The sequence below is a fragment of the Cheilinus undulatus genome, linkage group 13 (genome assembly GCF_018320785.1).
Source record: "Cheilinus undulatus linkage group 13, ASM1832078v1, whole genome shotgun sequence".
Lineage (NCBI taxonomy): Eukaryota > Metazoa > Chordata > Actinopteri > Labriformes > Labridae > Cheilinus > Cheilinus undulatus.
In genome coordinates this window covers 29,978,110-30,001,759 of record NC_054877.1, presented here as the reverse complement: position 1 = coordinate 30,001,759, position 23,650 = coordinate 29,978,110, and the positions used below count along the sequence as shown (strand labels likewise).

Genomic DNA, 23,650 nt, shown 5'->3' with positions numbered 1-23,650 from the left:
CAGGCGCTTTTGGAGAACCCCAAACTGCTAAAATGTGATAAAATCTTTGAGCATTTCATCTCAATGCCGATTTCACTGCCTTCATTGAAAGTACCAGCCAGCTAAATGCTGTGTTTTTGTTAATTGTGAGGTAAATTTGCCAAATCTATCAGCCACAGTGGTGTATGGATCATTTAAATCACAACAGAAGTTTTAGACCGAAAATATACTTATATCTCTGCTCTGGAACAGAGCTAGGCAGCTGGACTTTGGCTACAGTTCACCTCAAAGTCAGGGGGCAGGGTAATAGCTGAGGTGCTTGTCTGTTTTTCATGTAACCAGAAGCAGCAGGAACAATAATCTTACTGCTGAAGGTGTGCATTAATATATATTTCACTTGTCTTTAGTCCTGGATGGTTAAAAGAAGCGGACTTTGGCTTTGTCTCTCTCAAAGCAGCAACAATTCAGTCCCGCCTGGCTGTGCAGCCTGTCGCATGCTGAGTCGCGGGTGTCCATGCATCAAACGTGATATAAAATGTTCAGAAACATCCCCTTGCAGGGGCTCCCATGCCCCTAATTTTTGTCTGGCCTCACATAGCTCTGAAATTTTTGCAGATGAGGACGTGCAAAATGTCAAAACATGCTCCAGACATGAAGACACTGCCCCCTAGCTTTTAGGAGAAAAGCATTTTGGCATGGAGTAGGCCAGCGCTAGGCAAAAACACACCGGACGTTTTGGCATCAGTTTGTGTCCGTGCGGCCATCCACGTGGAAAGCATACCTGAGCCTTTAGTGTCGCGATGCTAATGTCTTCTGCTGATAGATATGTTCTGTTCCTGCTGAGTCTGTCAAAATAAAAGTTTCCAATGCAAATAATCAGCAAGACTTTTATTTTGAAGAGCAACAACAGGAAATGGAGTGTTTTCAGCACCAACTTAATGGCAAAGACATCTTATAAATGGGCTGTAAATGGGATTGTTCCTCTCATGGATGTAAATTTTTTTTAAAACTTGGGCAGTTTATATTTCTTGTGAGTGGGTGTGATTGTTCACCGTCCTTGAGCAGATTTTACTGCCTCATTTCCATGATTGTGAAGCTTAATTTTATAAACATAGAGATGTTTTTCTTGACTGAAATTTGGCCTGGTGGTTCATAACACAGTAGCCTGTCATACAACAAACATAAATTGCACATTTTCTTATCACTTTACAGGAACTTTAATGTTTCCCAAGGCAAAAGTTCATGTCAATAATACTTTTGAGTGTTACATATAGTCAGGTGATACATTCAACAGAAGCTTTAAAGAAAAACTAAAAAGAATTCTGGCTTATTGATGAGTGAATTGTTTTTGCTGTGTGATGTCCTTGTTAATAAGGTAAAATATCCGCTAATAAATTGTGAAATTTATGAGCTTCCTTTTGTCGCTGTGGTTTGGCAGATAGCTGCTCCAGGTCATATTTGATCAGCTGATTTGAAGCTGAATCAGTGACCTCACTTGTAGCCTTAGACCATGATGAAAAACATTGCTTCAGGCTGGGTGTGCTATTATTTTCAATACTTCTCATGCTGACAACTGTTTTTGGATGTACTGCAGCACTCATATCCCTAATCTCAGCATCCTGCAGCATTAAGCAACACTGATAGAGATTTTTAGTTGAGGCACCCAAGTCTCCAGATTCATTGATATTCAGGGAAGAGAGACGCTCTGTTTGAGTGACAGGTGTGTTTTCTTGTAAGAGAGGATCCTCAGATAGTTTATTTCCACCGCTAAAAATGTAACCGGGGCGGTGCAGCTCATGCCTGCAGTAAGCCATGCTTCATCCTGCGCTTCTGATCCTCAACGTCTCCAAGTGTGTGTGTCGGCATCCTTGTGTGTCTCTGGGCTGTGTGTTTAAGAGAGAGAAAAGGGAAGTGTGGGAGAGTGCCAATCTCCCCCATGATGCTTTGCCATCTGCCATGTTTATGTGTGTTTTGTGTGTTTTTGTACCAGTGTGAATGTGTGTGCATTTATGTGTGTATAACTTGCGAGTGCCATGTGCCCACAGGGGCTGAGGTCAGAGGAGACATGAGGTAATATCATTCCCAGCCCGTCCTTATACATGCTTTCTTTTCTAAACTTTTCCTTCAGCAAGCGGGCGCACAAAGCCATGCATAATTCAACGCACAGCTATTTTTATGCTGGAAATATAAGAGTGTGCTATAAGTTCAGAATCAGTGGTAAAGAGTAAAAGAGGACACATGATTGAGAAACTCATTTTTGGACAGATTTTCACCTTTTTTTGTAACTGACAACATTTACAGACTTATTTACTGGCTGAATTTTATGTGAGACTCTGTTAAGCTCTATTTTTTCTAATCGTCATTTACTCTGTCATCTTTAATAATGATACATTTTCTAACACTTGAATTTTAAAATGCAAGTAAAACTGGATTAAACTAATGTTTGGGGTTAGGGTAAGTTAAGGTAATGTTAGGATACTGAAGTTAAAAGTTATAAACCCTGACCTGCAAAACCTCTCTTCAAAACATTTAAAGCTGACTAAACTGTCTGCTTACAGAAATGAAGCTCGTCCTCAATGAAAACATTATAACGTAGCTAACTTAGCAGATGTAGCTTAAGCTAAGCTCACAGAGCAGCTACATTAGCTACGTAGATACGCTCTCTATTTTAGCAACATAAGCTTTAGTTATGTTTGTTAAAGCCAACATTGCTAAAGCTTGCTTTGCTAAAGCTAACTTTATAAGTACATTTATATACCATTACTTAAATCTTTATATCTATCCCCTTTGGCTTATATAGTAATGTTAATAATGAAGCTATGTCAGATTTAGCTAAAGCTAACTGAGCAAAAGTAAGTATATTGTGCCATAGCATATCATGTCATATTGTATTACATTGCAATGTATCGTATCATAACATGTTTTTTGTATCATATTTTATTGTATTGCATCCATCATACCTGTGTTATGGCATGGTAGGGTATGATATGGTATGGTATGGTATTGCACCATATTGTTTTCTATCATAACATACTGTATTTTATCATATCATATCTAATTAAATTGTAATTTATGTAACTTTCCCATTCTCTTGTATACTTTTTCTTTTACTTTTTTAATTGGAATTCATTTATTTGTTCATTCATTCACCATCATCCCTTTACTTAACCTTCTAAGACCTTGCATGTGCAAATGAGGACATATCATTTTGGCTGTCCTACATCATAGTAATAATTTCTGCTATTGGAATTCATTAGATAAAACACCAGGATTTCCATAGAAGTTTAAGTAATTTCTTTGGATATTTTGAATGAAATTGCTTGAAAATTTTCAAGTATTTTAATGAAAATTTTGGGGACATGTTTGTATGTCTTAGGGAGTTTCATAGAAAAATTTTAAATAATTTTCTGGACATTTCAGGGAATTTTGATGTTCTAGGGAATTTTGCATGATTTCCATGGAGTTATGGGAGATGTATTTGTGAAGTTTTGGGAATCTGATAAAAAAAAAAATGTGAATTTGCTTTAATATTTTCAAGGGAATTTGCTTGAAAATTTTCTGGAATTTACATGGAGAAATTTTTCATTGGAATGTAAAGGCATTTCAATAATATTTCACTGAAATATTTTGGGAATATCTGAAGAATTATTGCAGCACTTTTTATTGAATACATTGAAAATATATTTAAGAATTATCATAGAAGTTTTAGGTTGTTTTTGTGGATTCTGGAAAGGTTCATTTCAAAGAAATTCCAACATTTCAGTGGAAATTTTGTTGAAGCTTGGCCTTAACAAGTGGCCCATCATCAAATTAAAGAAAAAAAGACCCCACCATACTTTCCTCAGTGACTGACACCATTCCTCACTGACTGAAGACCCTCAACGACATGCAAACTCCTTGACGCACCGCCAAAATGTCTTAAAAAATAATCTGGTGCAATATGTTCTGCAGAAACAGGACCGTCTAGATATCTGTGGATATCTTTTTTGGTCAGAACTAGGGCTTGACATTTACACCAGCCAACTAGCAGAATGCAGGTGGATTTCAGCTTTGGCAGGTACCAGATTGACTTCAACTAGCCACTTTGGCTAGTGGAATTTATCAGTGCCACAACCTCAGCATTCTCTGGCGGATATTTCTCTGAGTGAGAATTAAATGAAACCAGCTGCATTTCTGATTTCATTAATAAAGTTAATTAAAAGTCAATGTTTTAATATTGGTATTAACTTAGTATCCATTAGAGAAAGAAATGGAGCATGTGTTTCATCTCATTCCAGACATGCCCAATTTGGCATGAAACACATTTTTTCCCATCAACACCATTGTGGCCAGTGGAGATGCTCAGTGGTTAGTAACTTTTCAAAAACAAGTAGCCATAGTGGCCAGTGAGCAAAAAAGTTAATGTCAAGCCCTGGTCAGAACAAACAACAGTTCAGAGACAAGGCTGATCTATCTGAGACTTACCAGAGCTCAAATAGATAAGCACTGTTTGCAAGACAAGCAGAGGTATCTGGCTGCAGACCTCTATGGTGGGGCATTTTGGGCTCATCTCTTGCAGACCTCTACAATACGGCGACCTTGACTATGGGGCGAGAAGTGACGTACTAGCCCTTGTTGGGTTTTTCCTTAGTTTGTGGTGTTTTGAATTAAAACTGATCTCCCTCAGTAAATGTTCTATTTTACCTCTGAGAGTGAGCAAAAATATATACATGATTCAGTATGTCATTCTGTTTCCAGCTTATGTACGTCACTTCCCGCACCACAGTCAAAGTCGCCCCATTGTAGAGGTCTGCAACAGATGAGTCCAAAACACCCCACAATAGAGGTCTGCAGCCAGATGCCTCTTGGACAACTATGCAAAGATGTACACCACACAGATCACATGATCAGACCCGTATATCTTTATTCAACTCATCTCCTTCTTAAGTGTTTTAACATTCAGATGTTTCTTACATACATTTATTATTGTAAAGGGTTAATTTGTTCAACATGTCACTGTATTAACTACTTGTTTAATTTAACTAAAAGGCAAAAAAGACCCTTTAAAGGTTGATTATTAAATGCACAGGTTTGGTTTTTGTCCCTTCTTTTCGTGTTTCCCTAAAGTTAATATAAAACATCTTTTCAGTCACTTATTTACGGAAGCAGAAACAAGATCTGATCCAAACTGCCGCCTTGATAAATAAGAAAACAAAAGCTTCCACCTAGGTATGGTGGCTATCTCCCAACTAGCATGGTGCAGCAGGAAACAGATCTGAGTCTTCTATGAGCACTCCTTGCTTGTTGTCATGGAGACAGGCCTTGGGAGACCATCTCAACCCACTTGTGGTGAAAGGCATCATGGGTAAGAGGGTGGGGGGATAGGGGGTGCTGTAGGTGCAAGGTGAGAAAAACAAAACATGTCATCTTGCCAGGTCCCCAGCGGTGCAGGGTGCAGGTTGGATGCCACCTAAACGACGTTATTTCATCAGCCTGATGGAGCACAATAACCGGTGTACATTTCACCACCTGAGCTGCTGTGTCATTATCTGCCTCGCCGCAATAAATACCGCATGTATCCCCATCAATCTATCTGTCTGGCTGACCATCTGTGTTGTCACGCCGAAAATGTAATAAGACCAACCCCCTGCTGTCTTTCTCTGGATGCAGCGCCAGATGATCGGGGAGAGCAGGTTTTTTGGAGCTGTGAGGGGGCTGAAGAGACTGACTCATGAGAATTTTCACACTCACAATGCTTTGATTCTACATCTGTGACAAGCAAAATGCATGGCTGTTCTCTGTCTTGATGTAGGGTGTGTTTAGAAAGCATAAAAAAAACATTAGCACAAGCCCAGACATGCCCAAAACTGGCCCTGGTGGACTGCTGCGTCTGTGTATCTGTTTTGGCTCGCTCCCCCAGCATTCGCAGCTGTAGGAAGCTCTAAACCCGCTTTTGTTTGAACTGTGTCAATGGACCAACAACAGCTGGAGCAGCCGGCGCGGGGCAGCTGGGGAAAGAGGAAGAGGATTTGGATACAAGCAGGGGTTAGAGAGCGCAATAGAAAGAGGAAGGAGATGAATGATAGGATGCTAAGAGAGATGGCGTCGAGAGGAGGAGAGAAAAGGGGATGAAAGGCAATGGGAGAGATTCATGTGCTAAAAAGACTGGCTCTTTTACTCAGAGTGAGTAAAAAGGACAAAAATGTATTTAGAAAAAAAAACCTTTTACTGTTAGCCTTTTTAACACATGCACTCCTGAAAATCTCTAAATAATTTCAGAGGCCACCCTTGAAATCTTTCAGACTAGCCTGCTCACACATGTCCCTCACAGCAAGAGGCTTTGCTCGTCAGATGGGAGAGGGGAGAGAGAGTGCGAGGGCATCTATGAGGCAAGACTTTTTCACTTTTCTTTTGCCGGACAACCAGGGCAGTTGGCAGCAAGAAAGATGCACCCTTGAGTTTTATCTTGGACTTGTAGTGTTTTTCACAATTAAGTTGAAAACATATGTTGAAACCTGTGAAAACAAAGAAGATGGATGGTCCAGGACTCCTTTGAGGGAAAGAACGGGAAATTTCCATCAAGAAAACCCCCAAAAAAGGTGAAAAAGAAGGCCTCAGTCTCAGCTACAACTCCTGGCTAGCTTAAAAGCTAATAACAACTGCCAGTAAGTGCAACAGAACTCTGCCTGATCAACAGAGACTACTGGATGCTACCTATCGAGATAGCATGGGGCGGTGCCTACAAACGCAGCAGCCCTGCGCACCAACACTAGCAGCAAACAAAGCCCTACTCATACCAGAACTGACAGCATGTCACATAGTGTACATCTTTCCAGACGGAGATTATCCGGAGAACAGGGCGCTCGGAGACTGAAAGGAGCACAACATGTATAGCCAGGTGGGGAGGAGGCAGAGACAGTATTGTGTGAGAAGGCAGAAGTGGGGCAAACAAGTCGGGCTTCAGGCTAGGCTAAGAGCAACCCCACACAAACCTGCCCTACCAAGCATCTTTCTCCTGGATGCCCACTCCCTCGCCAGCAGGATGGACGATTTCAAACCACTGCTTGGACGACGGTGTTTGCTGCTAAAGAGGAGACTGCCAAAAGTTATTTTGTTGTGTTTTTACAATGCAATAACAATTAATGCCTATCTATCTAATATGATTTTGTTCTCAATGGAATCAAGTCGGCAGATACAATTATACACCAGATTTCCTTATACAGCATGTAGAGTATTAAGTCCTGTAGTCACAAACATCTCACTTGCACTGCATCATCTTGGTCTTTTCAGTAATAATATCAATGCATCATTATAGGCTGTTTGTAGCCTCAACATACTTGACTTCTTATAGTTTGTCCACAAGTATGCAGTATACAGAGGTGTACTATACAGTGTTAATAACATCTACTAAAACTATGACTAAAAACGTTTTTCGACAGCCTTTTTTTTCCATAACAGAAGCTAGACTAAAACTAAAAACAATAGATCTATGATGACTAAAAATGACAAAAAGTATGTTTAGTTTTCGTCAGATGACTAAAATTAGATTAAAATAAAATGTAGTTTTCGTCAAGCATTCAAAATCCGTGATGTTTCTCCACTGTGGGTAAATCTGTCAAAATCAATGCATCTACAGCTATTCTACCTCTCAGCTGTAGAAAGCAGGGATCCCAGGTTTGGCAGGGTGCAGTGAACACAGAACCATGATTTAGTTCCAGACTTTCTGTGGACTAAAACTAGACTAAAATGTTTTTGAGTTTTCATCGATTAAAACTAGACTAAGACCAAATGGGCTAAATGACTAAAATATGACTAAAACTAAAAGACATTTAATCTAAAGACTAAGACTAAAATTAAAAATAGCTGCCAAAATTAACACTGGTACTATATGTTTTAAACAAAGACAAACAGTATCTGAACAAAATCTGAACCTACAAGCAAAAATGTTTGCTTGTGCAAAAGTCTTGCAGCACAGTCTGTAGATATCATCATCCATCATTTTTCTGTGATAAAATGACCAAGATATCTAACTTTACTACAACCTCAACTGTTAGACAGTTTAAAAAAAGGGAAGTTCAATATCTGATCTTTTTCTGTGCGGAAGATCATAACTGAGCTCTTCTTAGCATTATATTTAATATCATGCTCAACACCACAGAGCAAATAGACAGCAGCCACTGAAGACCAGCACTACTGGAACTAAAAAACAACAAGGTCATCTGCATACATCGAATTATTAACTAATTTGTCACCAATAATGCATCCAGATTTACAGGATTTAAAATGTTTGGACAAAGCTTGTCCAAAACTATTTTTTCTAGTCAGGTTTGGTTGATTAGGGCTGAGTGGTTGGTAAGTGGGACAGGGGCAGTCTAGTTTTCATAGCACATATTGCTGCACAGTGCCTATAAAAAATATTCACCATCTTTTATTGATTTAATTAATCAATTAAGGTCAATATAACTTGGATTTTTTTGACCATTAAAAGAACTTTTAATGTCAAAGTGTAAATAGATTATAATAGACTCCTTCAGACTAGTCATAGGTGTCTTGGTGGCCTTTCTCACTCGTCTCCTTCTTGCACGGTCACAAAGTTTGTGAGGACGCCTGATTGAGGCAGATAACACATGTGCCATATTACTTCCATTTCTTCATGATGGATTTAACTGACCTCTGGGGGGTGAACTGAAATAAGCATTTTATTCATACATATGGAGGGTTTCCCTCCACGGACTTTGCCATCTTGCACCACCATGTTTCTACAGTATCACAAAAGAGACCAAATAACACTTGCACATTCTTTTGGCATTTTGACATCTTGCACCAGGGGAATGTGCAATATATTTTTCAAACTATTTATCGCCGTGAAGCCAGTGCAATATTACAGGGCAGGTGTAATACAATGCTTTACCTGTAACTCTCTTTTATTCTGGGTCAATGTGGACCACTGTCTGTCTGTGTACTGCCTGTTTGTTTTTGTGATGAATGTATTGATTGTGAGCAGCACTGCACTTATGTCCATGACAAATCCCCCCCCCCCAGACAATAAAAAATTCTTTTATCTTATCTTAATTCCACTAGTTGCCACGATTACCACATGAATTAGCACAGGAAGCTGGAGTTTGAATGTACGATGTTGCAAATATTATATTCCCAGTTTTACACATTTTACCTTTTATCTCTGGCATCGAGCCAAAACCTCCTATCTCCAAAATCAGCACATAACATAACATTGATTGGTCATAGTCAGCATGATTTTTACACTCTTTATTGCTGCAATATTTGTTAAACCCACTGACGATGTACAAAAGGTATATAGCACTGATTTATTTAGATAGAAAATTTAAATTTTGAAAATTGGAGATACGAGGTTTTGCCCAATATGTTCCTTTAACATTCTATAAGTCACTTTCAGTTAGTAACAACCATTATTTTGGTGGTAATAAATTTTTCTCTTTATCAGCAGGTATTAATTGGCTCTGATTGCTGTTATTTATGTTTGGTAGTGTAGCTGTTCAGGGATCACCCTGCCCTTCCACAAGCCTGAATGGAGAGCACAAAGCAGGAGCAGTGCACATTCTTGTCTTTCATGTGCCTACAAGGAAAGCCTGAGACAGGGAGAGAGGCAACAATAAACCCAGAGCCAAGCAGGCATCAATGACAACAGAATGACATTGATTGAGGCCCAGTCCACAAGGAGACAAAAACGATATTTTGCCGTTTCATTTTGAAAAAGTTTTCCTTAAATATGGAATCGTTTCAGGAAATATCCACGTAAACGCGGAACCCCTGAAACAACTGAAAACACTGTATTGCATATGCCAAGTCTGTACGTGGCGCTATAACGTTCATGCACCAAAGGAGAAGAAGAAGATCACAGAAAACTGCCTCAAACTTTCTTCCAGTTGCCCTTCTGGTTGTTCCCTGCGTTGGATTTAAGAACATATGGTGTATGCGTTTCACGTTGGTGGTAAAGGAGCATCAGATTTTGCTGTAAAAGCCGTGACAAGCTCAGTAGCTTCTGCAGCACGAATACAACCTTGTAGTCCGCCATTATTGTTTCGGACCCGTGCAGGCGCCTTAAGAGAGTTACGCTGTGTGACATCATCGTTTCAAGAAAGATGCAGAAAGCTGTTCACATGGAGAGGAAATGGTAGTCGTTTACGGATTTGTGCACTCTGGGACCCGTTTTCAAATAGTATCGTTTACAGTCACCCAAAACGCTGTTTCTGTGTGGATGAAATGCCAATATGACGAAAAACTTTTGTGTATACGCCTGAATTCGTTTCCGTGTGGACGGGGCTTAAGTCAGATAGCGTAGAGGAGGAGCTGGGGTGGAGGAGGATGCAAAAAGCAGCTTGCAAAGGGAGCAGTAAAGCATAGCCAGGCTAGAGTATACCGAATATGGAAGCATGAGTGCAATTAGCCAATAGCATGCTTTGAGCGATTTAGCTGTTCGTCAGCTGATGAGGGCTTGCGTGAGATCGAGTGATCTCAAATAGATGGCAGCACTCGACTCCATGGTTTGCCTGAACTAACACTATATGTTAAATTTTTTTTTTTTTACCCATAACCACCAATTCAAGGCTTATTTTTATTTAGAATGCATTAGACAGGAGCTACATCAGGTTAATACATAATATATTAAGTGAAATGAGGTATTTTGACTTGAAATTAGACACCTGATAGATCTAAATGTGTTTGCAGTGCATGCAGAGTGCATACTGTGATCTGTAATATGTTTTCCATAAACACTGTTGTTTGTTACCTGGATACTGTGGATGTCACTGCAGCTACAATTTTGTTTCTCTTCTCCTTTTCTTCCTTCCTTTTGTTTGGTGAAAAACATCAAAACATCCATTGAAATACAAGTATTATAAAGAGAAAGGAGATTGTAGAAGATATAAGAGGATGAAAAGAAATAGCAGAGGTGTAAGAATACTGGGACTTACACAGGAGTGAGATGAGGCAAAGATTAAGGATTAGATGCAGGCTGAAGTGACTGTAGTCCATAGTGAACAGAGAGGCCCTTGTCAGCAGGTGAAAGACAACATGGAAGGCTGAATAAACTGAGATTGATAGATAGGGTTAGACTGGGGTCACAGCACGATATAAAGGCCCCTTCAAATCCAGCACACAGGACGGAGGAAGCAGACGTTGCAACACAGGAGGGGTACCTAATGTTTCAGCAGCCATGCGACTCCACACAGAGCAGTATTCCTAGTTAGATTAACCGCAGCAAATTGAGTTTCCATAAGAGGAGAATTTACTTAACATGCTGCCAATGGTGCTTGAATGAGCTCTGATCTGATTTCTCTTATCACATTGTTCAGTCAAAAAGGGGGACGCTGAAAGCTTTTCTTTTCAACGTCTATTACGCAGCGTCAGATAAGGACGAGGGCAAAGTGGGGTGGAAAAAAGAGCCTGTATCAGATTGTTTTTTTTTTTATGATCTATTTTTAGTAGAGGAACTGGCAGACAGTAGAGTGTTAGAGCAGGTCATTAGCTCAATAAGTGGTCAGAGGAGACGTTGTAACTCACCAGAACTGCCCCCTCTGTTTACTAAAGACGACCAAGGGTCAGCCCTAATCTTTGCTTCGCCATTCCTGACTGTGTACGGGTGTTGTCAGGGTAAAAGCATGTTCGTGCATATTTATGTGTCGATCAGAGAGTGGCCTGTCACCTGCAAATACATTATGTATCTCCCTTAGAGCATATATGTCATCCTGCACTGCTATCTGACGTGTTTGTATGTGATATATGACAGGTTAACAAAGGCTCCTTTCTCATTTGGCCTCCCCACCTGCGTTCTGACACATCGGGCCGAGGGGTGGGGGTCGGGAGAGCTCGATAGGACTGTGGAGTTATTGACTCCCAGGCGGGGAGCTTCAGCACAGCTTGTCTAAATCTCTGTAAAGCAGACAGAGCTGAATTATGTCTCGACTTCCAGATGTGTGCCACTGTGTGTGTTTGTGCCAGAGAAAAAAAAAAGAGCAAAATACAGAGAGATCCCCCCAGGGCTGGGGATTAACAAGAAGGGGGACATCTATTAAAGCAGCAGTCTCTGCTTTACATTTGCTGTTATTGAATTTTGCCGCATTCCTACTGACCCCTCAATCCTCTTTGTTTAAGTGTTTTCCATTACTGTGGCACACTCTGGATGTATTATTGCATTAACACTTTTATGCGCCACCAGAACAGAAAAATACTGAATGCTAAGAAGGAATTAGGCCACAGCTAAAGTGAAATGAAATTATGGGGACGTCTAAAGAAAAAAAGGCACCCTTAAAAATGTATCATTGCAGCTCATTTCACGGCTCACTAGAAAAGAATTCCTATTAATACAGAAGTGGAGTGCCGAAAACTATTTCTGTCTGTTTCTTGTCTTGTGTTGTGTAGCAAAGGCCCCATTGTTCTGGTATTAGTTCAGTCAGAGCTGGCCTGCTTGAGCTGTTAATCCCAAGTCAGAAGTGCTCTGGCTAAATCAAAAGGCCTAATCCTGCATTAGCATGAATTTGTCTTTAATTTTCTTCATGAGGATGTTCTCTCTGCATCTGTATGAATTATTGTATGTTTTCCCTCTCTCCTGATGGCGCACTGACATTTCAGCTCCCTTTCTAAAAGCAGAACGATGAATCAGATGTGGAAGAAATATGCCTTTCACTCATCTCAGCTGACCTTTCTGTTTTTTTTGTGTGTCTGCAGAGTGCCTACCCTTGTTGAGTGACATCCTTCCTGAATACCCATCATCTCCAATCAACCCACGGCAGTGCCATGCCTCTGCCCAGGACAGGTGGAATCCTGTCCAGGAGGCCTATCCTGGGGCTCCGTCTCAGCCCTTCTCAACTTAGCCTACTGCTGCCTTTGATTATCCTGCTGACCAACCCACTGAGCAGCGTACATGGAGGATTAGGTATGATCAATCAGTCGATCTGTCTGTCTGTCGAAGTCTTCCTACAGAACTTGTAAAAATATTTTAAAAATGAGGTTTAAAAAAGGTGCTTTTATTATCAAGTATTTATCTAGCTATTCAGTTACTTGTCTGTAGTGCTAGCTGTAAGCCCTAGAACCTAGGTGTTTAACTAGCTTCTAGATTTATATTTAGCTCATTGCTGCCAAGTTACTTGATCCTTGCTAAGTTTAAAAACCACATTTACAACCACACGATTTGCAATACTTGTGTATTTGGTCAGCCTACACTAAATTAAGCATTATTTAAATATGTAGCCTTTTCAATTGCAGGTGCACCTAAAAAAATGAAACTTGTGAAACTTTTTTTTCTGGTGATTTGATCAAAAGTTGAAATTTTAACAAAATCATAATTTTTTGGCTTAATGCACATGAAGTTTGAAAAGGAAATGGTCTTCCTGGGGTGTCGTCTTCTTCGGATGCCCACTTCCTAACTGTCTTTGACTTATGTAGTTTGGAGATGGTACTAGGGGTCACTCCAAATAAAGCCGCAGCATTTGGGGAACATCAGCTTAAAGTTGCCCTTCACACAAGGTCCTATCCAGATCAGTCAAACGTGGCATGCCGATTCTTGGAGCAGACACTGACCACTGTAGCAGGGCCCATTCTCACAGGAGCTGACAATCAGGTGCCAATCATGTACTTGATTGTCAACACCTTGGGGTACCAGAAGCTCAAAACAAAAGTCAATTGCAGCAATAAGCTGTTTGGCATTGGCAAAAAAGATTTGGCAAACCTTACATGGGCGTAACCCACATACTCGGCTCTGCTGCTCATCCCACAAATATATGTTCTTACAAATGTGTCACCACTTAAAAGGGAAATAAACAGGCTTTCCAACAGTATGAGACTGATTGCCAAGAATCATTGTTACAACAAAGAAATAATCTACTAAACACATATCTCCTTACTTTTTGTGCTATGTTTTTTTTTTTTTTTTGTTATCTATAGGGTTTGGATCAGGACAGTTGGCAGGCCAAATTCAAGCACAGTAACACCATGGGCAGGAAACCAGTTTTGGCACTATAGGCAGGTGTCAAGTCCTGCTGGAAATGGAAATTGGCATCTCCATGAAGTTTGTCAGCAGACAAGCATGAATCACTAAAATCTCCTGGTATGGCTGAGTTGACTCCGGACCTGATAAGGGGACTTTTGACCACTTGGTGGTCCAAAGTACTTTTCTCAGATGAAAGTGGACTCCGTTTTTCATTTGGAAATCAAGGTCTGGAGGAAGAGTGAAGATCAGAATCCAAGGTGTTTAAGGTCCAGTGCGAGGTTTCTACAGTGAGGGAGGATTTAGGGCGCCATGTCATCTTCTGCTGTTGGTCCACTGAGTTTTTTCAAGTCCACTACAGCCCTCTACCAGGAAATTTCAGAGTATTTCATGCCTCCACCTGTTGAAGAGCTTAATGGAGATACTGATTTCCTTTTCCAGCTTAACTTGGCACATTTCCACAATGACGTCAAAACTGGTTTGTTCACCGTAGTCTATGGCTGGCTGGCTTAACTGTTCTTCAACTTTGTTTCTACGTTTTTCTCAAGTAAATAACAGCTGGTTTATTAGCTGCAGTAAATGCTTTGTACAAAGGTGTGAATTTATGTTATTTTGTGTGCGTGTGTACATCTTGTAAAGCGTGTCTCTTTATCAGAACATCAGCTCCGGACCGTGGCGTTGTTAATGTGTTTTGATAAGCCAGGAGGTCCCTTCAGCATGTTTCTCATCATCTCCTTGATTACAACATTTCCGCACATTTCCTGCCTCAGTGGTCCACACACATAGACGCACACACCCGCCCACACATGCTCGCACACTCTCAGCTGTCACTGGTATGAAAATACACCCAAGATGATATTTTTCAAAGCTGATTGAAGCTAAAGATGGAGATGACTCTTAAAATTGCTCAACAGGAATTGTTAAAAGTAACCAAATTTTAGGCTATGAGCTTTTGAAAAGACGAGCGTCACTACAGAAATATTTCTGTATTCAGTTAAGGAGAGGTAGACTTACACAACACGCGGCTTTCAGTGGAAGTGTTGTGGGATTGAAGAATGCTGCCTTTGGACCACCTACAGTTAAACTCTGCAGATCTGAAAGAGTTGTTAAAAACCTACGTCACCAGCTTCTCTCTTCTTCCTCAGTCGAGACAAGACTAAAACTAACAATACAGCCAATGTTATGCATTTTTTTCAACTAACAGTATCATAATCGCTGACAAGTTTATGCTTTGTTTAAGACCTAATGCAATGTAATTGTCCTTAGATTAATCTTTTGTTTAAATTTCTTACCTAACAATATATTTACATCAGGATTTTTTTGCAAGCAGTCACTGAGTTCCTCAGTGTGTCTCCTGCAAAGCTGATCCAATATTTATGATTTCTGCACACAATGAATGGAAACATCCTAGATTCCTAGTGTGTAAAGACTACACTTTCAGGTTGTTAAAGCGAAGTGAAGTTGACTGCAAAGTCACACAGACACAGAATTCCTTATTACCCAGAGGTAATAAAACATAACTTTTGAATAAGAGTTTCCACACACACTAGGGCACCCAAGAAAAAACGTTAATTTTCAGCTAACCATGTATAGTTTTCTCAGTTGCAACTAGATTATTAGTTGTTTACCTGAGAACAAATATTTTGTTCTTCAAATTTTAGTAGAGTCAAAATTTTGTGACAAGAATTTTTATTATAGTAAATGCTGCATATTAGGATTTTTTTTTTAGTAAAAAAGAATATAATGATGGCAGGAGAAAAACAAAGTTACAAGTTAAAAGGTGATTGTATAACAATCTTAGTATTTTCCCTGGCTTTTCTTAAATATCTCCCACCTTGGTGAATGACACCTTCCATTAGTGTTTTCAAATCCATGTTTACTATTTCCCTCACAGAGCTGATCCCTACTTCAGTTCATGCATAGCAGTGTCAAAATCTTGCTTTTTGTGTGTTTATCTATCAAATCTGCACATTTGTATTTAAAATGTTTCCCACAAACCATCTTAAACATATCATCCTGCCTCCCTGCAGCAACACGGTGAACAACCCAAGGTCTTATTATCTTTGTATCACAGAATTACTTTTGTTGCGCAACATTTGGCTGCGAGATGTGAACAGATTTGACAGAAAAGACATACAAACGGGAAGGGATGCATTATTAAATGTGGTTTACAGGCTTGTCAGACCACAGTTGGCTGAGCTTGATGCCATGGACATAAGTCATGCTTCTTTAAGATGCTGTGCGAGGAAACATTTTAGCAGCAGTTACACAAATTTAACCCAAAAAAAAAAAAACTGGAAAAGATTAGGGTGCCATTACTCAAGGCCCAGTTGCCCCATACTGTGCTGAAGCACAAGCACAATGGCCCCCTTCTCATTATTGCCTCTTGTATATACAGCATCACGTCATAATACAGCCCACACAAGGCTTTGTTAAGAAGCACAATGGAGAAGAAAACAGAGGACATGACAGCAGCGTCACTGATTTTGTGGCTTACTTTAGGTAATTTTGGTCAGAAGCAGCCCTTTTACACTCTGCCATTATTTAAAATGATTACCTAGAAGAATGGTCATATAGATTATACATCACATCCATGTTGTGCACCCCTGCTTGTGTGAGTTTATGAGCGAGTGCACCTTGCTAAAGCCCCCATCAAACATCCACACCATGGCCAGGGAAGTGTACCATGCTCGAATGCAGTACAGAGCAATTACTCCAGTCAAACAAACTGGACTTCGAGTGTCAAACATACTTGGAAACGGTGCAAATTTCCTGTGTGAGTGCATCCTTAAAGATGTTGACAAAACAGTACCTCTTACGTCTTCGATGATCTCATGCTGTGAATCTCATGCTGGAAACAGCTCTATTTGCAGAATGCTTTTAATCGCATCATCTGACACCTTTCCTGCCGTGTTGTATACTGATCTTTAAAGGTGACTATAAGGTAGTGTTCAAAAGTGCTCAAGAGTTTGTTTTGTTTATGAAAACTGTCATACTTTCATGTTGATCAAACCATCATGGCCATGTCTTATGCTACCACTGAATCAGTCTTTTTCTTGTCTTTGCTGACATGTCAGCAGTCTGGCTGCAGACCGTACATCTCTGATGGCGCCACTCACAGGCCGTTCGTGTGAGACGCCATGTCTGTCAAAACAGAAGTGCCGTCCAGTTTTAGAAGCCACAAACATCGGCTTGCTTTAGCTTTGTTAGCCTCTTAAGCTTTAGCTAAAGCAAATGTAGCTATGCTGGCGATGCAATTGATGGAACTACATAAGCCCATGTAACTAAGTTAGCTTAAGGAAAGTGAGCTTAAGCAACTGTAACTAGAGCTAACTTAGCTCATTGGATAACTTTGCTATGTAGCTTCAAGGCTGTCTTGTAAGCTTAGCTTTGGCTTAATAAACTTAAGTCAGCTTTCTAGTTACAATATCTATATCTTGCTTTGTTAAGCTATTTGAAATCAGGTTTTGCAGGTCAGGTTTTTAACTTTTGGTTTCCTCACTGTTACCTTAATCCTTACCCTAAACCTAAACAGAAGTTTAATCCAGTATAAATTTCGAATTTTTTTTCTTCTATCTTAAAGGAATATTTCAGTATTTTTAAGTAAGGTTGTATAAGGTACTAGATAATAGTTGTTATATTAGCCAAAAAATATGTCAGTCTACATCTCCCCTTTAAGGAGAGTGTTCAGAGCACAAGCAAAGAAGCTAGGCTAGGCAAACAAAAATCTAAGATGGTTGAGTCAGTAGAGGGGACCCTCCTAAGTATCAACAAAAGGATTATTCTAAGATAATATAGATACAGCAATTTTACAAATTCAGGTGATTAAACAATAATTTAGATAGGCCTACTTATAAATATTATGTTTCATTTTTACCAAGTTTGCTCCACTGAATGCTACTGGGAGAAAATTACACACTGCACCTTTAATTCATAGCAAAAATACAGCTAAACATGGAAGCTTTAAGCCAACATTAATTTAAATTGGCCCAAAAAATTAATACTTGGAGGACGATACAATACAATGTATTGTCACGCAAAATATCATGATACTATGCGATACCGACCAGCGTGATCATGGTCAGAAAAAAGCTTTTCGACAAACAATCGACCATTCAACTCACAGCTGTCAGCCCTAGTATCTATAGATAACATAGCTACGTAGCTGCGTTCAGGAAGTCGCTATGTAAGTTTCATAGGTGCGTTACCTACATTGCTACTTTAGCTCTAGCGACATTTGCTAAAGCTCACACTGCTTAAGCTAACTTTGTGACATTGGCTTATGTAGTAGCCTTAATAACGTAGCTAGCATAGCTGTGTTAGCTTAAGCTAATGGAGCTAAAGCCAGCCACCATTTGTGTAAATACTACTAGATTTGGTCTTTACATACTTTGATTAGAACTCTGACCTTTTTGTTTATGAACTCTTTCTTAGTCTGGAATGTTAGCAGTGCAGTTATTTCATGAATGTTACTGCCAGACTTGGCTTATGTATATAGTTGTATTTTAAAACAAATTCTACCAGCAAATTACATTATATCTTTTCTGAGCTATATAGCGACTCAGATTAACAGTCTGTGTAATGTACGGTCTGCCAGACCCCTCTCACTTTGTGCTGCATTGCGCCTCATCCCTTGCATGCAGCCAGGAAACCAAAATAGGTAATGTAGGTCAATGTAACCAAACTACTTTTGATGCTGACACTTGCGCTATTGTCTCTAAGTCAGGTCAAAGTCTTATGGTTGATATAATTACTATTACCATGCACCTTACGCAACCCAACTTTAAACTTGCAATTCCTTGACGTATATATGTTTAATCTGAAAAAGTTCAAACGCTCTCTGTTCACATAATGTGCTAACACTGTTATTCTCTACTTGCTGGCTCCAGGCATACTTACGCACAGCAGTCGTCATCGTCAAAATAACAGGTAGCTGAGGTGTTTCATTATATACACGCCAGCTGTAGATCAGTGCTAAAGCTCGATGGTACAGTGAATGAAATCAGATTTTTAAAGAGACAGAGCTGTTCTTTAATCACTCATTTCTCTCAGACAGGTTTCTAGAACTGTTCGTTCAGTACAAACCCATCCAGATCACATGCCTTGCAGGGCTTTTCCTTGGCTCTCAGATGAGGCTTAAGCACTAACATCGCCAGTGGGGTCTCTTTTTTTTCACAAGGATTGTTTTTAGAGTGCATTTAAGAGCACACTGTTTTGGACTCAATATAAAGCCGGTGAAACCGTGTAGAAACCCTGAGAAGCACATGAAATTCATTCATAATCCCAAAGCCAGTGGAGACTATGGTACTCAGCCGTGACATTTTTTACTTTGGATATTTCTAAATTCACATATTGTTGGCAGGGTAAACGGGCAATTTGCTCAACACTCTGTGTGCCTTTTTTAGAGCGTAACAGGCAGGAAATCTCCAGCTCTTGAGTCCCAAAAATTGTTGGGCATAAATTTGCTCTGATTGACTTTACTGAGCCAGCTTTTTGCGCCTTCCTGTTGAGGATTATGGCAAGCGTAAAATGAAACCACTTTAATTCTGACATTCAGAGTCAGAGCTATGGCACAGTGCAGCGGCACAGGAGCAGATCTTTTGGCATAGCGTTATTGCAGACACTGTTAAGGCAGTGTAGTGAAACTGGAAAGCAGTCTGTGTGACTGAGAGAAATGTGGGAATTCAGGCTCTAAGATTTGCAAGTTATCTATTCTATAGGCATTTTTTTTTCAGTTTCTGCTCCATCTTCAGAGCAGAAGTGAATCAACACAGCAGGACCTCACCCACCCAGACACAGGAGGAGTGGGGGAGGAGGGATTCAGGTTGCCATGGTAAGGGTCATCCTGACTTCACCCTGATGGATAGCAGCGATTCGGTAGCTGAGGAGGAGTTAAGCTGGGCACCATGGCAACAGGCCACAGACTGATAGCGAGGGGTGGGAGCGCGAAGTTGTGTGATTGATCTGACTCAGCCACTGTGAAAAATATAGGCTCAGTACTGTTGGCTCAATATCGGACTTGGAAATTGCTGTTTTTCTTTCAAGGGCAACTGCTGCACTTATACATCTCACATCAGACGCAACAGAACAGCTGATGCTGATCAAAGGCTACTCTGAGGCAGAGATGTGGAAAATTAACACAACTAATGTCGTAAATTCATTGTTTTTACTAAGATTATTAAAACCGTCTCAATCTGGAGTGCAAATTCCCTATAGGAGTGTGGAGAACAAAATGACACCTCGGGTATTAATACATTTAAACCAATTATATGCTGTGACTTTGCAGCCAACACTTCTCCTACCTGTGAAACACTCATGTGCCATGACAGACTGTGCTGCTGCTTGTATGAGGGTAGCCTGCCCTGAAGGAGAGACAGACACAGAGAGAGAGAGAGAGAGAGAGAGAGAGACGAGAGAGAGATGTTCCTCTGAAGCCCGGCCCCATCTTTTATTTATGACCCACAGGAAGTCCTTCAGCTTGTCCTCTAGATGATACCCAGGAAGTAAGCACAACACGCAGCCATCAGAGCACAAGTCGGCCTGACCAGTCACTGACAGTGAAATGGGGCGTGGTCAGCAGGGGGGTTGTTGTTGATTTTGCTACCACGGGTCGAGGAGTCCGTTTGCATCATCTGGGTCACGGCTATCAATTTTCATGCTTGTCAGTTTATATATTTTTTTATTTATTCCACTCTCCCTCTCTCTTTTTCTCTGTCTTACAGCCCCCCCAAAGTTCACCAAGATTCCCACAGACCAGATCGGAGTGTCAGGGGGTGTGGCATCATTTGTGTGCCAGGCCTCGGGAAATCCCAAGCCGGTCGTCTACTGGAACAAGAAGGGCAAGAAGGTCAATTCCCAGCGTATCGAGGTGGTTGTCACTGTTCACAATGGTTAACTTTGAAATACAAACAAAATGCACTATATCAAGTCATCATAATTACTTTAGGCATGTAACCATAAACTCAATTACCAGTATCGTTAATGCACAATTGGTTTTTTCCCCATTTTTATAATTTTTTTTTTTCTATGTTTTTGTATGACGATAACATTGAAGTCAAATGATAACGTTATAGTTCATGATTAGAAGTTGTACAGTTAATTATTAAAAGAAATTAAGTCTTGTGTCAGCTTATAGCTGCCAGATAACAGACAGTACCTTTTGCAGTTTTAAAGAAAGGGCATTGCAGTGTATATTTTGGGAAATTATTATATTGATTTTAATTGTATTGCCAAATATTGTTGTATTCCTTATTTTTTTATAGATAGATGTATGCAGCCTTGTTTTGATGTGTGAATTCAGTCTAACAACTTCATTAATCCCACCAGGAGAAAAATGTTTAAGCAGCTTGTGCATGATGACGAAAATTAACACAGCAATGAACAGATGATGAATAATAACACATGAGAACAAAAATGCTGAATAAAGCACAGTTGTAGATAAATACTGATGATGGGCAGTGTGACAAATGAATAAGACAGAATAAAACAATGAAATGATCAGTCTAATAGATAAGTATATTATGAATGACTAACATTTTACACAAAGCAAAACTAAAATCTTGAAAATTGTTGGAAAATCATATTTATCGTAAGCGACGTTCACCTAAAAAGCCCAGATTATTGTCTTGTTCGAGACATAAATAGCAAAAAATAAGGTCATAAGTGCTTGTTATACATAAAAGTATCTGCTGATACTGCAAGTAAAATTTACAAGCAAGTTTTTATAAAATAAGATTTCTATGGAAGATAATTAGGGCCACCTAAAAAAATTAAATATGTTTGGGGTTTTTTTTTTTCCCAAATCTAGGACAAACATCAAAACCCAGGGTTTAAATTCAGAATTCAGAATTTAATATCTGAGTTTTGACTTTAAACTCAAGATTCTGGCTTCATTCTCAGAATTTGACAGGGGTCTTGCTGTAGACTGTACATCTCTGACTTTTCCCTCACATTCATCAATACACACTAAAGATTTTTTTAGAATCAGTTATTTCCAGATTAAGCATCCTGGTCAACTCTTTACTTTCACGATGAGTGATGAAAATATCTTGTAAAATCACAATTTATGTAATTGCTGTGAGCTAAATGAGAACAAAGAAACTCTTTTGTCATCGTGCTAAACACAAAGTTAACTTAAGAATAGTAGTAGAAACAGATACTTTCCCTTACTTGCCCTTTGTCAAAAACATATTCATCAAGCCTTTTAAGAAATCAATTAAGTAACAATTGATTAGTTTGTAAAAATGTACGAAAAAATAAAGTGGAAACATGGAAAGGTGTTTGGGTACTTGGACTATTGTTATTAAATTAAAATATTTACATTTTTTAAGTCATTATCAATGTAGATGATGCATAAACATACATCTAAAATATGTCTGTAGATATACTTATGCTTTATGAACCATCTTTTGAGCCAATTGCAACTCCTTTAACTGGGTTTTTAATTAATATAATAGTTGATCTATGAATAGTAAAACTATAATCACTAATGTATTAAAAAATATATAAACACTTTACATATTAAGTGTGGTAATCAGAAATAAGATATGTATAGCTATATAAAATTACTGAGAACAGATACTGAGCAGTGCTTTGTGGTTAATTAAGTAATAGATTATTGTAATGTAGACTTGGATGATAAGGTGAAGTTATTACTACTGGTGGATGGATTTTTGATCAACTTTGGATTAAGCTGGACTTGCTTTAAGCCCTTCATTTAGCCTAAATGCTAAACTTTTCTAATAAACCCCTGGCTTTACCTTAATGGGTATAGATATGTGAGAGCAGCAGAAGTCTTCTCAGGTAATTCTCATCAAGGAAACTTGTAGTAATTTCTTGCACATTTCAACAAATGCCTGTTTAAAAACTGTCATTTTGAAAGTCAGACTCCGAGTGCAGGGATTTCAGAGCTTTTTCCTCTAAGCTTGACATCAAACTAAGAAGCAGATTGTGTAATTCTTCCTGTTATATAAAGTGAACATATTGCTGTCCCTGAGCTATATGCTATTAAGTGGGCTATTCCCCAGCTAAGCTATTCCACAGAGCAGTTAATTCCTGCAGCTCCATCACATTAGAGATCTGATTGTGTATCGATGCAGTAATTTGACCTAATGGTTAGAGATTTCAACCAGAGGACCAACATTCATCCCCCGTGTTGGTAAGTATCTCCTCTGCTGAAGTGCAAGAAACATTTGAGCTCCAGGAACATTCGCTGAGCCTGCCTCCAGGAAGAGGGGGCAAGTAAAAAAGGAATCTATGAAATATTAAAGTGTAATTACTGTCACATTAAGACCGTGCTAAGTTAATTATCTCCAACATTAGAGGTTTCTGTTGTAATAGTGAAGCTTCATTTTATTCTGCTCTGACTAAAGCTTCTTCTGTGGTTCTGTGGCCGTCCAGACCATAGAGTTTGACGACGGTGCAGGTGCTGTGTTGAGGATCCAGCCGCTCAGAGCACCCCGAGACGAGAACATCTATGAGTGTGTGGCACGCAACAGTGAAGGAGAGGTGTCAGTCACTGCAAAGCTGGCCATTATCCGAGGTGAGGCACACGAATGCCTGCTACACGCACACACTGTTTTCTTTCATCCTTTTTCCACTCGAGTGGCACTTTCTTTCCACGTGCACACACCTCATTTCAACTGTCGTCCCCGCTTCCCTGGGTTGTCAGTTGTAGATGTGACAATAGAGATGTGCCACACCCTGCCTCCACAGCGGGCTGCAGTCGAC

The 23,650-nt window shown here is 39.7% G+C and overlaps 1 protein-coding gene across 19 annotated transcripts in view; it reads left to right on the top strand.

Moving 5' to 3' along the window:
• Window positions 1-23,650, top strand: part of LOC121519817 (receptor-type tyrosine-protein phosphatase S-like) — a 131,112-nt gene that overhangs the window by 18,824 nt on the left and 88,638 nt on the right. For 10 of the 19 annotated variants that reach the window (XM_041802811.1, XM_041802806.1, XM_041802805.1 and 7 more), the window contains exons 2-4: window positions 12,664-12,871; window positions 20,644-20,792; window positions 23,321-23,462. In XM_041802811.1, the coding sequence (XP_041658745.1) occupies window positions 12,733-12,871; window positions 20,644-20,792; window positions 23,321-23,462 (430 nt within the window). In that variant the 5' untranslated portion in view covers window positions 12,664-12,732. The remainder of the gene's footprint in view (window positions 1-12,663; window positions 12,872-20,643; window positions 20,793-23,320; window positions 23,463-23,650) is intronic. The other 9 variants (XM_041802813.1, XM_041802818.1, XM_041802819.1 and 6 more) reach the window with 1 other exon arrangement.